This window comes from Melozone crissalis, unplaced genomic scaffold (genome assembly GCF_028551555.1).
Source record: "Melozone crissalis strain CALT ecotype California unplaced genomic scaffold, PUWL_Pcris_2 ptg000018l_1, whole genome shotgun sequence".
In the NCBI taxonomy this organism is placed as follows: domain Eukaryota; kingdom Metazoa; phylum Chordata; class Aves; order Passeriformes; family Passerellidae; genus Melozone; species Melozone crissalis.
The window spans coordinates 39,851,637-39,864,250 of NW_026535796.1; the positions used below are offsets into that span (position 1 = coordinate 39,851,637).

Genomic DNA, 12,614 nt, shown 5'->3' on the forward strand with positions numbered 1-12,614 from the left:
TCTGGAACCCATCTTATTTTATGTACTATATATATCCTTTAGTGTCTTTCAGCAGGTTCTTACCTCACAACTTTACCTGACAGGAACACTGGAGTGACACATATTGATTAGCAAATTTCCAAGATTCACTAATAACTAATACTCACTAATATTAGTGTTTTACCAGTATTCATTTATAGTACAAAAGCAATAAGCTAAATTACATGAGGAAAACAGTAAAAAAGAAAAAAAAGATTTTTCAGAATTGATTTAGGAGGTGACCAAGAGATCCCTGCAAAACATCTTTAAACAATGTAAGGATCAGAAAGGGAGTCTAGAGACAAAGCAGAGAGGTCCCTTTGAGCTGTATTATATTGGTTTTTGATGTGACTGCGTGTTCATGAGTCTAAACCCTTCCATCTGGGTTATCAGAGTACAAGACTGCACACAGCTGCAGCACTGAGACAGCCACCTGAGGGGATGGGAGCAGATTCCAGAGCAACCTCAGCTTATTCCAGTCTGGAGAAAGGACAAGCCAAACATGATGAGCCCACTTAAGCCGAGGCTGCATGTTCCAGCGTGCCTGCAACACTTCCCCATGACCATGTCAGATATACAAACAGACAGGGAGTCCTGTCTAGAAAGCTCTGACAAGATGTGCCAGGAGAGCAGCTGGAAGCAGCCTTGAGCTCAGACTGCCCTTCTCTGCCCTGGCTGCCCTGCTGCTGGCACCTGGTTCAGCAGCAGCTGCTGACCTGCTGGTGTCCTCCATGAAGGCACAGCCTTGGGTCAAGGGAAGCCCTGGACATTGGGGCCTGGCCCCCCAGGAACACTGCAGGGAGGGCTTTTAGTCAGGTCTAAATGTAACAGTACCAGGAAGGAACTTCAGCTTGGAAATGACATATTTTAATGACCACAATTCCTTCGGTCCCCTTTTCATTTGGAAGGCTAAAAATGCCAGGAGCTAGTTAGCTGAATGGTTGCTGAAATATAAGAGTATTTTAGATGACTTCAAATAATTTTGGAGAAAAGAGGATCACTGAACCAAACTGTCAGAGAATGAAAAAATAAAAGTCAGTAGACATGATTACTACAACGTTGCCAGTTCCCAGAAATGACAGCATTTATATGCAGATATACATACAGTATCAGTTCAACAATGAGTTTAATCTCTGGTTGCAGTTTTCCCAGTTATTTGCCTCAGAAGGTTTAATTTAAACATTAAAATTACATAAAGTTCAAAATTTCTATTAATAACCATACTAAAATAATATTTTACTCACGATATAGCATTGTTATTACAAATTATTTAGAAAAATCAAGCAGAATAGGAATGTGATTCAAATTTTTGGAGCTCAGCTTTTCCAAGGAAGAGTTCATTCATGACATCTAGTGGGTAAAGTTAGTATTACTTTTAATTTATAGAATAAATGCAAACATGATCAAAAAAAATGCAGCAACAATTTACTAAAAATTCAATTGCTTGACTGCAGTTGATGATGCTAAACAATTGCCATTTCTACTGAAAGTACTATGTTAGTAAGCAGTGCAGCTGAAAAACAGTTTCACCTTAAGAAATAATGAATGCACACTATTCCCCATGTCTTGCAAAAACAGTTGAAAGGATTCTCCTTGCCAGGGCTGTTCTCAATCGTTTCCAAAAAAAATAGAAGGGCTGGTCCTGTAGCCTAGGCTTTTGTGAATTTTAAAAATAAATCAATTGCAGAATAACATGCTCAAGAACTGGATCCTAACAATTGACCTTCAGGATTTCAGCATCTGCATTTGGTTCCTCTCTGGTGCACAGAGAAAGTTGTGTTTCTCAGAAGCAGATTAAAAACCACACACATGTTGAAAGGAGCACACTCAGGACCTAGTCATCAGCAAAAGCAAAACATGTGGCTGTGCTACAAACCTTACCTAATGCACACTAGCAGGAGCCACAAAAAGAAAAGTATCTGCCTCCCCAGGGACCTTTTAGGGGTCTTCACAACGAGCACTAATTGGGTAAAGGGCAACAGTTGCTGGAATTGGGTCCACTTAAGGAGCAAGCAAAACCACGAGATGACAGAATCAGCCCTAGAACAAAGGTTTCTTAATTAATTTTTGTGCAGCTGCACAGACCAAATGGTCACAGTAGTGCCTAAAGCCACAGCAGGTGTGACTTGGCACCTTTTCAGGGAGAAATAACTAAACCTGCATCTCCTGTTTCCCAGGAGTTCTCTACTTGTATTCTCCTTCCAAGGAGATGCTATCAGTGACTCATGCACAGAGCCTGCTCTTGTTTAAATGCCTTAAGCATGTTTTGAGCACTCCTGCTGGAAGAAACATCCAGGGAATTTGACAGAACACTTAATTTTTATATGGTAAAAATAGCTAGGAGAAGATAGATAAGGAAGAAGCTGAGCATTCTGAGATTCACAATTCAGCAGTTAGGGCTCACGTTAGAAGCCTTAAGCATTTTTAGATCTGGCCACAGTTCATTGAGAAAATGTTTACCCACAGCTGAAATGCATCACAAATTACTACTCTTATAGTTTACTAAAATATTTTTGTGGGTTTTACTCTAAATTATCATAGACACAATTTTGTTTATGACCTTGTCAAGACAGTTTTTGTAATATATGTGCTTAATTTGAAAATAATAATAATAATTAGTCCCAAGTGATCATTAGGGAAGAAGATTGCTCAGGCTGAAGAAGAAAGATGATTCAGCCTTTCTATACTTTACATATATAATGCACTTTATAGTAGATTAGTCTCATTTATTGACATGCCATGAGAAAGACACAAACACACACTGTGTGTATTCTAAAATCTTTTGTGTTCTTCATACTCTTTTTTAATTCACTTGTACTTACTTGAGTAGAAATATGACTTCTAAAACTACATCAAGCCATACAAGATATCCTGTATTTTCCTCTAAGCATGGAAATACATTATTTCTCTCAATGTTTCTTCTCTTAAGATTTCTGTACAGTTGTAGATTTACATTTGAGAAGTCATGGCTAACAATGTCCAACTATTACCTGAAACTAAAACCAGATATATTTTTGAGAATACATGTTTATTGCTGGGATATGTAGCAGTTTCACATTTACTGAAACCACTGAATAAAGAATTGAATGTACCACTAACAAACACCAATAACAAGCTCAGTAAGCCACTTTTTATATCTTGTACACATATGAAATACAATACAACCTTTTACTCATCACAGTCTTCAACAGAAAAGCCAGGGGTTTGACTATTTTCTTTTGGAATAAATACATGCAAATTAGAAAATTACTTTTAGAATTTGTAGGTATTTCTGTTTACCACACCTACAGCAACACACTCCAATTAGTGTAGACCAGTGTTCTCAACAGTGAGACATCTATAAGCTGGATCTTCAGAACATAAAAAAAGTATATACCTTTGAGGGTTTCTAGCAAATAAAACATTACTAGACCAACTGTAGAGTCTTCTCTGCTTAAATAGCCCTTGCTGTCTTCATTGCACACTTCAAAAACCTACAGAAAGAAAGTAATTTGCATTAAAAACCAATAAACCTAACCTAGGATTTTTTATTTTGCTTAACTGTTATAGGAAAAACAAAAGAAACACTTGTTAAATCACCTCTATTCATCTACTCTGTTCCAGCAAAATTGAAAATGGGCAAGTCCATTGAGTTTGGGATTTTTAGGTTAAAATAAAATTTTTCATACTGCTACATTTTATGTGTTTATGATTAAAAAGCTTTTTGCAAACTTAGAATACATAGTACAGACTTCTGGGAAACAAATCACATGAAATTTGCTTCTACCAGACCATACATTTTTTCTTGACAAATGCCAGATAGCTTTAATTCTCATTAAGCCACTATACAGACAGGGACTAAGAGGAGAGAGTGCAATGAAAGTGTAGTCAGAAGCCATCAAATTTTCTGAGGTACCTATAGAAGACAAAACAGCATTTCCAGAGAAGAGACTGCACACTTAACATAGGAATCCATCCAAAGTTCCTGAGAGCTTTTCCCACAGAACACCTTCAGTAAGGGTTGATAATACAGCATCATATCTGACCGTAGCGAAGGTTTATCCACAGAGCGTTTCAGGGAAAACCGCTATACACAGCTCTGCGGACAAGCACTGAGAGAATTACACAAACCAGCTGAATTTTCAGGAAATCTTTGCTAGGAGTAGCCTGCCCTTTTCACTGCGTGTTGACACTTCCAGAATTTGTTAACTACAGCCACAAGCTTGCAATAAATTAGAGTAACGAGAATCGAGCGCTCAGTTCACCGCAGCAGCCGAAGCGCGCTTTGATGCGGGCCGCGCTCCTCCTTTGATTAATGTTCCACCTGCTTTGCTCCTCTCCTTGCCGAAGCCCTCACGCAGTTATCTCGTTAGCGGGGCACTTCACACACAGCAATTAACACTGCGCCGAGCGAACCATTATGCAAATTCCGCACCTGCCCATAACTAATATCAAGGTCCAATGAAGGCTCGTTAGAATAACTCAGCTCGCTGAGACGCGCCCGCTCTGCGGTACAGCCCCCTGAGCCGCCCGGCCCTCTCACGGCGGCCGCGCGCCTTTGCCTCGGGGGCGGGGCCGCGCCGGAGGGGGCGGGCCGGGCCTGGGCCTGCTCTCGCTCTCGCTCCCCAGCGTGGGTGCTGGCGGCGGCCAGGGCGGGCGTGGGGTCGGTGAGTGAGTGTTGGCGAGGGGCCCGGCGGGCTGCAGGCCCCGAGCGGCTGCCGGGGCTCTTTGGTGCTGTGGCCCGCGCGGCGCCTCCCCCGGCCGCGGGCGCCGCTTTCACTGCGGGGCGATGGCGGGAGTCGCGGCCGCACGGCCTCGGCGTGGTGGGGGCGGTGGCTGCCGGGTTCTGCCGGCGGGTTTAGGGGGGAGGCACAGCGGAGGGCCTCGCCGGGGGCACGGGGTGACGAGGGAAGGCCGCGGTCCCGGGGTGTTCCCGCGGGGCTGCCGGAAAGCGCCGCCCCGGCTGGGCCCGGGCTCCTCAATCCGCTCCGCAGGGCGCGCTGGGTCGCTCAGCCATGGGGCAGTATCTGTGTAGTGCAAATCACACCTCTGGTTTTTAGAATGCTTTCTTCTATCTTAGCCTGTTTTCCATGTGCAGGTTTTCACGTTTGCAGCTTCCCATTTGATGGTTACCCCCATTGCACGTGTTTCTTTGTTTCCCGGCCACCGAAACAAGCCTTGTACGCTGGGAAATTTCCCTGAGCTTCTGCCAAATACCAAAGCACAGTTCTTTAGTAATAAACAAACGGGAGCTAGGAAGTGAGACAGGCTTGACCATAACAGAAATGTTCAATTTTTGCTTGGTGTTTTTCCATTCCTAGGAACATGCTTCAGGAGGGCGCACACGGTAAATGGACAGTGTCCAGCAGTGATGAAAGTGCCGAGGAAAATTCGGACAGTGAAAAACCACGTACATCTTCACTATCGGATGCTGCGTGTGGTAGTACTAGTGGACCACAGTATCCATGCTCTGAAGCTAGGAAAGCTGCTCACAAGAGAAAAGCTTCCCCCGTGAAGTTCACTGATACGAGTCTTTCTGCAGAAGCACCTCCAGCAGCAAAACAGAGACCAGGCCAAGAAGGTTCAGGTTGGTGTCTTTCTAGTAGTGATGAAGAGCCTGAAGATCCGCAAAAGCATGTCCACAAAGAAACAGTGAAAGAAGAGAAACACGATGTGTCCGAAGAGCATCCTTTGAATCTTTGCAAAGATGACAAACTCTCAGAGAATGTGAAAGAGGAGGAGTATGATGTAATACCCAGTGAAGCCCAAGATACCTGGGATTTGGTGACTGGAGGCAATCCTTTCAGGTTTTTTCTCACTAAAGTCAGAGGAATTGAACGGAACTATAATTCTGGAGCCCTGCACATAAAAGGTGAACAGGTGGCTTCTACTACAAGAGGGCTTTTGGGAGAAAGCAAGGGAATGCTTATTTTTAGTTGGTGGGTATTTTTAAATGCAGCTATTTCTTGGTGTTGCTGAGGTTTCATATTCTGAACGTGCAGGTTTGTAGAAATTGATTTTGTTATCTGGACCTTTCTCTTTTAGAAGTATAGTGTATAAAACATTATCAGCTGATACTTAATTGCAACTATTTAGCCAAGGCAAGTCACGCTGCTTCTTGTTGCTGCTTTCCCTGTGAGCTAGTCTGGGGAAAAGCACCTGTGGCTCTTAAAGGGGTGCTTTACTTGGGTGCATAACTCTCTGAGTTGTTGTTTGCGCTTGCCTTTGTGCTATTGAGTGGTTTAGACGTAGTAATTCACTATTACTAGGTGAAGTACTTCTGAAATTCTGTGTCTGGAGTTCATGGATCTGTTTAAATTCAGCTGGGAGAGAGCTGTCTATCAGTTAATATGGAGTGGAGTCTTTGGTGTACAATACTGATGCCTCAGGAATGCTCTGTTAGTTGTCCTTTGATGTAAGGGGGAAGAGCTTTCTGCACCTGTAAACATCCCTGTAGTTAGAAATAAAATCTTATGCGTCACAAGACAAAATCAGAAATGAGATTTAATAAGAGAGTTGTGTACAGTTTCCTATGTTAATGTGATTGAGCTATGGATACACATATCCTACAATCAGTCTGCAGCAGATAAATAAGCATTAGCTATGCCCTTATTGCTGCTACTCTGCCACAGTTCTTCAAGCTCACTTGATAAGGGTGAGAGCAATTTAATATCCCTTTCTCAATATGATGTTGGACTTTTTCCTAATCAGCTTTTAAAACTTGTTTTTTTGCTTTGAGAGGATTATTAATTTTTCTAAGCATATGATCCTAAATGATCACAGGAGAGTCAATGACTTGAAATACTTGGAACAGTAAACTTGTGAATGCCTCTGTTACACCAGGTCTATGAACAATCTGGCCCTTGTACTGTGGTAGTTATCAAGCTGTTCAAGATGCTATATGTTTACTTGAAGTCTTTTTTATTTATTCATGCTTTAATATTTTTAATAGATATTTTATCTCCTCTTTTTGGAACTCTCATATCTTCTGCCCAGGTGAGTTTCCTGTTTGTCAAACTGATTTCTCTTGCTTGTTTCACTACATTAATCTGAAACTTGATAATCCATGCCTGAGCCATGTACTGACATTAAATGTTTCCAACTGTTAAACAATTTATTGAAATATAAACACCATCCTATGTTCTGCTGTAGAATTTAGGCAATTATAAAACTACTTTCTCCTGTTTTTGAGGAAAGTGCAACTGAGAAGCATGTATTTATGTTAATATAAATGAGGTTTTTTGAAAGAAAAAATGCCTTGCAATCTAGGAATAATGTCTTTGTTATTGCCTAGAAGTTTTGCTATCATTCATAATATAAACACATGGCAAAGAGATGATCCTTGAACCTAAGCTTTTACATTATGTGCATATGATTCTTTTTTTCCCTGGATGGTAAATTTTATGAGCACTAATGCACACTTTTGAGTATCTTAAATTCAGTCTTTAGTTGTTAAAGAGGAATGAAAGAAAGGATATAAAAGTCAAAAATATACCTGTTTTTAGAATATGCTATATATGGGGTAAATACTTATGTGTGATTAACATATAAAGCTTTTTTGCTGTAGTTCATTGATATAGCTGTTTTTTCTTTTTAATGAGTCTGTTTTCTTTTTCTTACATACAAGTTTAACTACTGTATAGATGTGGGATGGCTTGTAAGACAGTACCCTCAGGAATTCAGGTATGTTTATTTTACAAAGGTGAAATGATGACATTTCCAGATCATTTCTGTTCATACAAGGTTCTGTTATAAGTGAATGATAAGCACTTCTTTGCACTGCAGATGATTGTTACCAATTTGATATGCACAGACTCTTAGTGTTCTTTCTTCTCTCATTCCACAGCTGTAGTTCTCTGATTTCTTGACTGTTTTCTAGACTGGAAAATAGTTAGAGTTCAGGATAGCTGGTTTCTGATTGTTATTAGTTCACACTGAGGAGGTCCCACTGTGGGCCTCAGTGAGATGGCAGTAGATGACCTGTAAAGGTGGAGCTAGAAGCTTTTTGCCCTACAGTTCACTGAGTCAAGAGCCAGATAGTGCAAGAGAAAGGAGAGAATGTAGGAAGGGCACAAGAAAACTGTGTGGAAAGGATCAGGATGATTGCATGGATATGATATAGTAAGTTGATGGGTATTGTCATGAAAGCAGTTCTTGTTTTCTTGAAGTTCCTTTCTGATAATTGCAAACTCCTGCAGATGAAGTGAGCCTATAATATGCCTTTTTTTTTTTGTTTTGCTGGAAGTGCAGTAGAACCAGAGTTCACAGAATCACAGAGTGGATAAAGTTGGAAGGGACCACATTGGGTTGAGCAGCACACCATTCCTTGTGGGATCCTCCACTACATGTGTCAGAAAGCTGTCATCAGTGCTTTCAAGGAGCTTCCTGTACTGTTGGTTTTGCTGTGTTGCTGCTCCAGCACACATCAGGGTAGTTAGTCCCCCACAAGGACCTGGGTCTGGGGCTGCTTGTACTGCTGCTGTAGAAGGCCTCATCCTCTTAGCCCTGCTGATCAGATGGCAACAGCAAACACCAACAGTGTCACTCTTACTCATCTGCTTTTTTATCCTAACCCCTGGCATCTTGATTGATGTGTTCCAAGTGTTGCCTCATGTAGAGGACAGCTCCACTACTGCACCTTCCTGTCTTTCCTAAACAGCATGTAGCCCTTCATGGCAATATTCCAGTTGTGTGAGCTGTCCCACCATGTCTCTGTAATTGCAATGGATCAAAGCCCTGTGAGTGCACACAGTTCTCCAGTTCTGCCTGTTTGTTCCCTGTACTATGGTGTGCAGGTGCTTTATGGAAGTATCTGAGTGTGTCAGTATCCCAGTGGGGATGCAAAGGGATGCCCCCTAGTCCTGTCTTGTAGTTATGCATTTAACTGCTTGTACTCTGGGCAGTATCTCCACCCTGTTCCATCATTCCCTGTAGCTGGCAGGAGAGAAGAGAACACAACTTGTGCTCTGGTTGTCCCAAGGCCTCGAGGTCCCTCTCACTTGTCTGCAGTCTTGTTGGGACTTTGTGGGTACTCTCTTGAAAAACCCATAATAATCAGTGGGCTGAGTTTTCTTGGTGGTCCAGTCACTTACCTGACACACACCTCCCTATGGATTAGATCTGATTGGCAGGACCAGAAGTTTGCTTTTAGGAAGTGAACACCAAATTAGTGCCAGAATAGACCCTCTTCTTTTCCCTATCAGTGTTCCACCTTCTCTGTAGATAATAATTACTAAATTGTGTTAGGTCCACATTGTGTATATCAGTGCTTTTGAGAGCTTACATTTGTCTGTTCGAGCTCTAGGGAGAGTTTCTTTCATGATCTTGTATAAAAGTTTTTATTTTGGTGCCTGCTTTACTCCACACTTCCTGTTTCCCTTTTTTTTTTTGTTACAGTTTTCCAGTGTCTATTCTTTAGAGGTTCTATTGTAGTTACTTGTATTTTAAATTAGTTAATAAGGCATACTGATTTCAGTGCCATCTTTCTGCTGGACTGTCAGATTTAGGGGCCAGATACCATAGCTACATGAAGGAATGGTTTAGGCTAATTGCTGATTCACTTGATGTTTTAATGGTGATCTCCTTTTGTTTAAGGAAGAAGCCATTGCTGATAGTTCATGGTGAGAGGAGAGAATCCAAAGCTGAGCTAATTGCACAAGCACGGCCTTATGAGAATATTAGCTTTTGTCAGGTAATTAACATTTGTATTGTCCTTTGGTTGAAGTTAAGCCATCTCTTACACTCAGAGTCTTGTTACTGATGAAGAGACACCTTGTGTGGGGAGGTTTTTGTTACATTTTGAGGAATATCCAGGATACCAGGATCATAGGAACATGGTAACAGTGATCTTGGTCACATGTGATTATGGTAGGCTTCACCCCAAAAGTTTGTACAGAACAGCTGCCCACAGAAATGTCACAGGGCTCACAGAAGAGCTGGTCACCTTCTCCACTAACATGTTGCATTCAAGTTCTTAAAGTGGCTGAAAAGGAAGCATTATTTTTGTGTAAAGCAGAGAACTTAGTCCTAGTGTCACTATAATCTTAAATCTCATCAAAGAGTTATTTCCCAAATACGTTTTACACAAGAAAATGCTGATACATATAATCTCTGTGATACTGCTAAAATTGCTGTGAGGATGCCTCCTGGCAGGTACCATTTTATCTCTGATGTTCTGTTCCTTGTTTTGCTGTCCCTAAGTGGTGAAGCCATTGGCTTCATCCTGGGGGAGGATGTGGCTATGGCAATTTTCCAGTGTTTCAGGATTTTGCCAGGTGAAGTATATTAATGATCATGGGGGACACTGTGTACTTTGTTAGTAGGGGAATGATCTTGGAATTTTGTTCTCTTTGAAACAGTCTGGTAATCCTGAGTTTCTTGTTGAATGTGAACCCAGTACTACAGATGTGTCTTCACTGGTGTTCAACAGTGGGGAAGCATCCCCTCCCTTGGCCTGCTGGCAGCACTCCTAATGCAGGCCAGGACCCTGTCAGTCATCTTTCATGCAGGGGCACATTGCTGGCTTCTGTTCCATGTCCAGCAGGAACCTTCAGTTATTTTCTGCTGACTATTTTTGAAAATGCTGCTAGTAAAAGAGGTACAAATTCTGGAACAGTTCCAGCATTACCATCTAAAATCTAGCTTGTGGAAAGTGCATTAGAAATATGGAGAAGGAAGATAATGTATTTTGTGATCTGTCCACTAGAGAGCAGTGAAATTAAACAAAATAAGAAGCAATGCACAATAGCAATTTTTAATGATCAACTTTTAATTTTGTAGGCTAAACTGGATATTGCATTTGGAACTCACCATACGTAAGTAACACCATGAAGCAGAAAAGTCTGCAGTAAAACTGGATTTCATAGAAATTGTTGAGTCTTAAAGCTTCCATAAGCATCTTCTATTTAGAGATGACAGGATTGTTCTAGTTTAATGAGACAAATTAGCTATTTGAGTACATATGAGATGTGGAGGTTAAACAGTTGAAGTTGAACTGGTCTAAGACAGGTGGACTGCAGGTCCTGGCTCTTAACTCATGCCTTAATACCAAAACTGTAATGCAAACTTGTTCAGTCATAGGCAGGACTGACACAACACTCATTTACTGAGCATGTTTTTCAGTTCATATGGAGGATCTGAAAATAACTAGCAAATCTGGGGGTCTTCTCAAGAAAAAAACTTGAATTGGATATAATAGAAGTGTCTCAAAGCGAATTTTGTAGATGGAAATCTACAGAAAAGAACAGATCTTATGTTTTAGCAAAGATCATTTGAGTTCAGTTTGAGTTTCAGATCTCATCCTTTGGGATCACATGCTGCCTTTACACAGCTAATGAAAACTTGGATATGAAAATCTGAGCAGTTTTTTTACAAAAGATACAGATGTGTATGTTTATCTCAGTTACTAGTTTTAAAATTTTGTTGTGCTGTAGCTTAAGATTTATGATAAATAAATAGCTTTTTTGCCATCACAATGTTTAGCTGTAAACATACCCACTTTTAAGGTAAAAGTCAGTTAAAGAGGAAGTAACTATGTTTTTTAATAAATTCAGTTATAAGTAAAGGCCTTTCAGTGTTCCTTAGTTCTTTTTCTGATTATCTGCAAAGAGATAAGTGTCTAAAGAGCTGTGCAAATATAGGAAGTGTTCTGCAAATATTCACTTTGTTGTGGGTAATTAGTTGCATGAGATGTTAAGCTGTACTCTGGGATAAAATATATGGGAATAGTCTAATGACTGCCATGTGAGCTTGCAATGCACATGGATTGAAGTCATAAGTGCTTGCATGATGCAGAACAGGTCTTTGAAAATAATTACCTTGGTGCCTTTTAATGAATTGCTAATTTATCTCCTACTCTCAGTATACTTGAAATAAATGAAGAGTTACATATCTTTTTTTTTTAAAGGAAAATGATGTTGTTGCTGTATGGAGAAGGTCTTCGAGTTGTGATACATACATCCAACCTTATTGCTGATGATTGGCACCAGAAAACTCAGGGGTAAGCAACAATCCCTAGTAGGTGAATGTTTAATACTTTCCATAGGTGTTTGCTCCTGCTGGAGATGGGATATTAGATGATCTAGTGTTGCAAGCCTTGACATTCTTAACATAGAGCTATTCTAAAAAAATTTAAAAATTGGACTTAAAATGCTGGTAGCTGTCTGGGTCTGAACTTTTCTTGCTTTCTCCTGTAAACAAAACTATGTTCCTAGTAGGCTGATGGCTTAAAATCAATCTGACTGATACAAAATTTTATCATGCTGTGCTGTCTCTTTATGAAAAAACTTTGTAGCTGTAAAGTACCATTTATATAAGACCTGAAACAGCTATTTAAAACTTGCCTTTATACTTAACACTTAAGAATAATGTGGATGTGCAAGTGTTCTGCTTTTGTTGTGATTGTATCTAGAATGTAGTCTGATAAATGTTGGGCATTATTGGTTCTGTAATACAGTAGATGACCTAATCTTCACACAGTATCCTTTCCTGGGAAGGAATTTTTTTCCTGTCTTATTTTTTGGTAGAAGTCTTTAAACTTAATGACCAGCCTAGGACATAGTTTTGTTGAGAGCACAAAAACAGGATGAAGTGGCATGTTCATATAAGGGTCCTCCAAC

The 12,614-nt window shown here is 40.6% G+C and overlaps 1 protein-coding gene across 1 annotated transcript in view; it reads left to right on the plus strand.

Annotated features, from left to right (window-relative positions):
* The first annotated feature begins 5,322 nt into the window (after window positions 1-5,322).
* Window positions 5,323-12,614, plus strand: part of TDP1 (tyrosyl-DNA phosphodiesterase 1) — a 35,197-nt gene continuing 27,905 nt past the window's right edge. Inside the window, exons 1-6 of the mRNA XM_054275744.1 lie at window positions 5,323-5,869; window positions 6,950-6,993; window positions 7,625-7,680; window positions 9,592-9,688; window positions 10,777-10,811; window positions 11,903-11,995. Coding sequence (XP_054131719.1) covers window positions 5,323-5,869; window positions 6,950-6,993; window positions 7,625-7,680; window positions 9,592-9,688; window positions 10,777-10,811; window positions 11,903-11,995 — 872 coding nt within the window. The remainder of the gene's footprint in view (window positions 5,870-6,949; window positions 6,994-7,624; window positions 7,681-9,591; window positions 9,689-10,776; window positions 10,812-11,902; window positions 11,996-12,614) is intronic.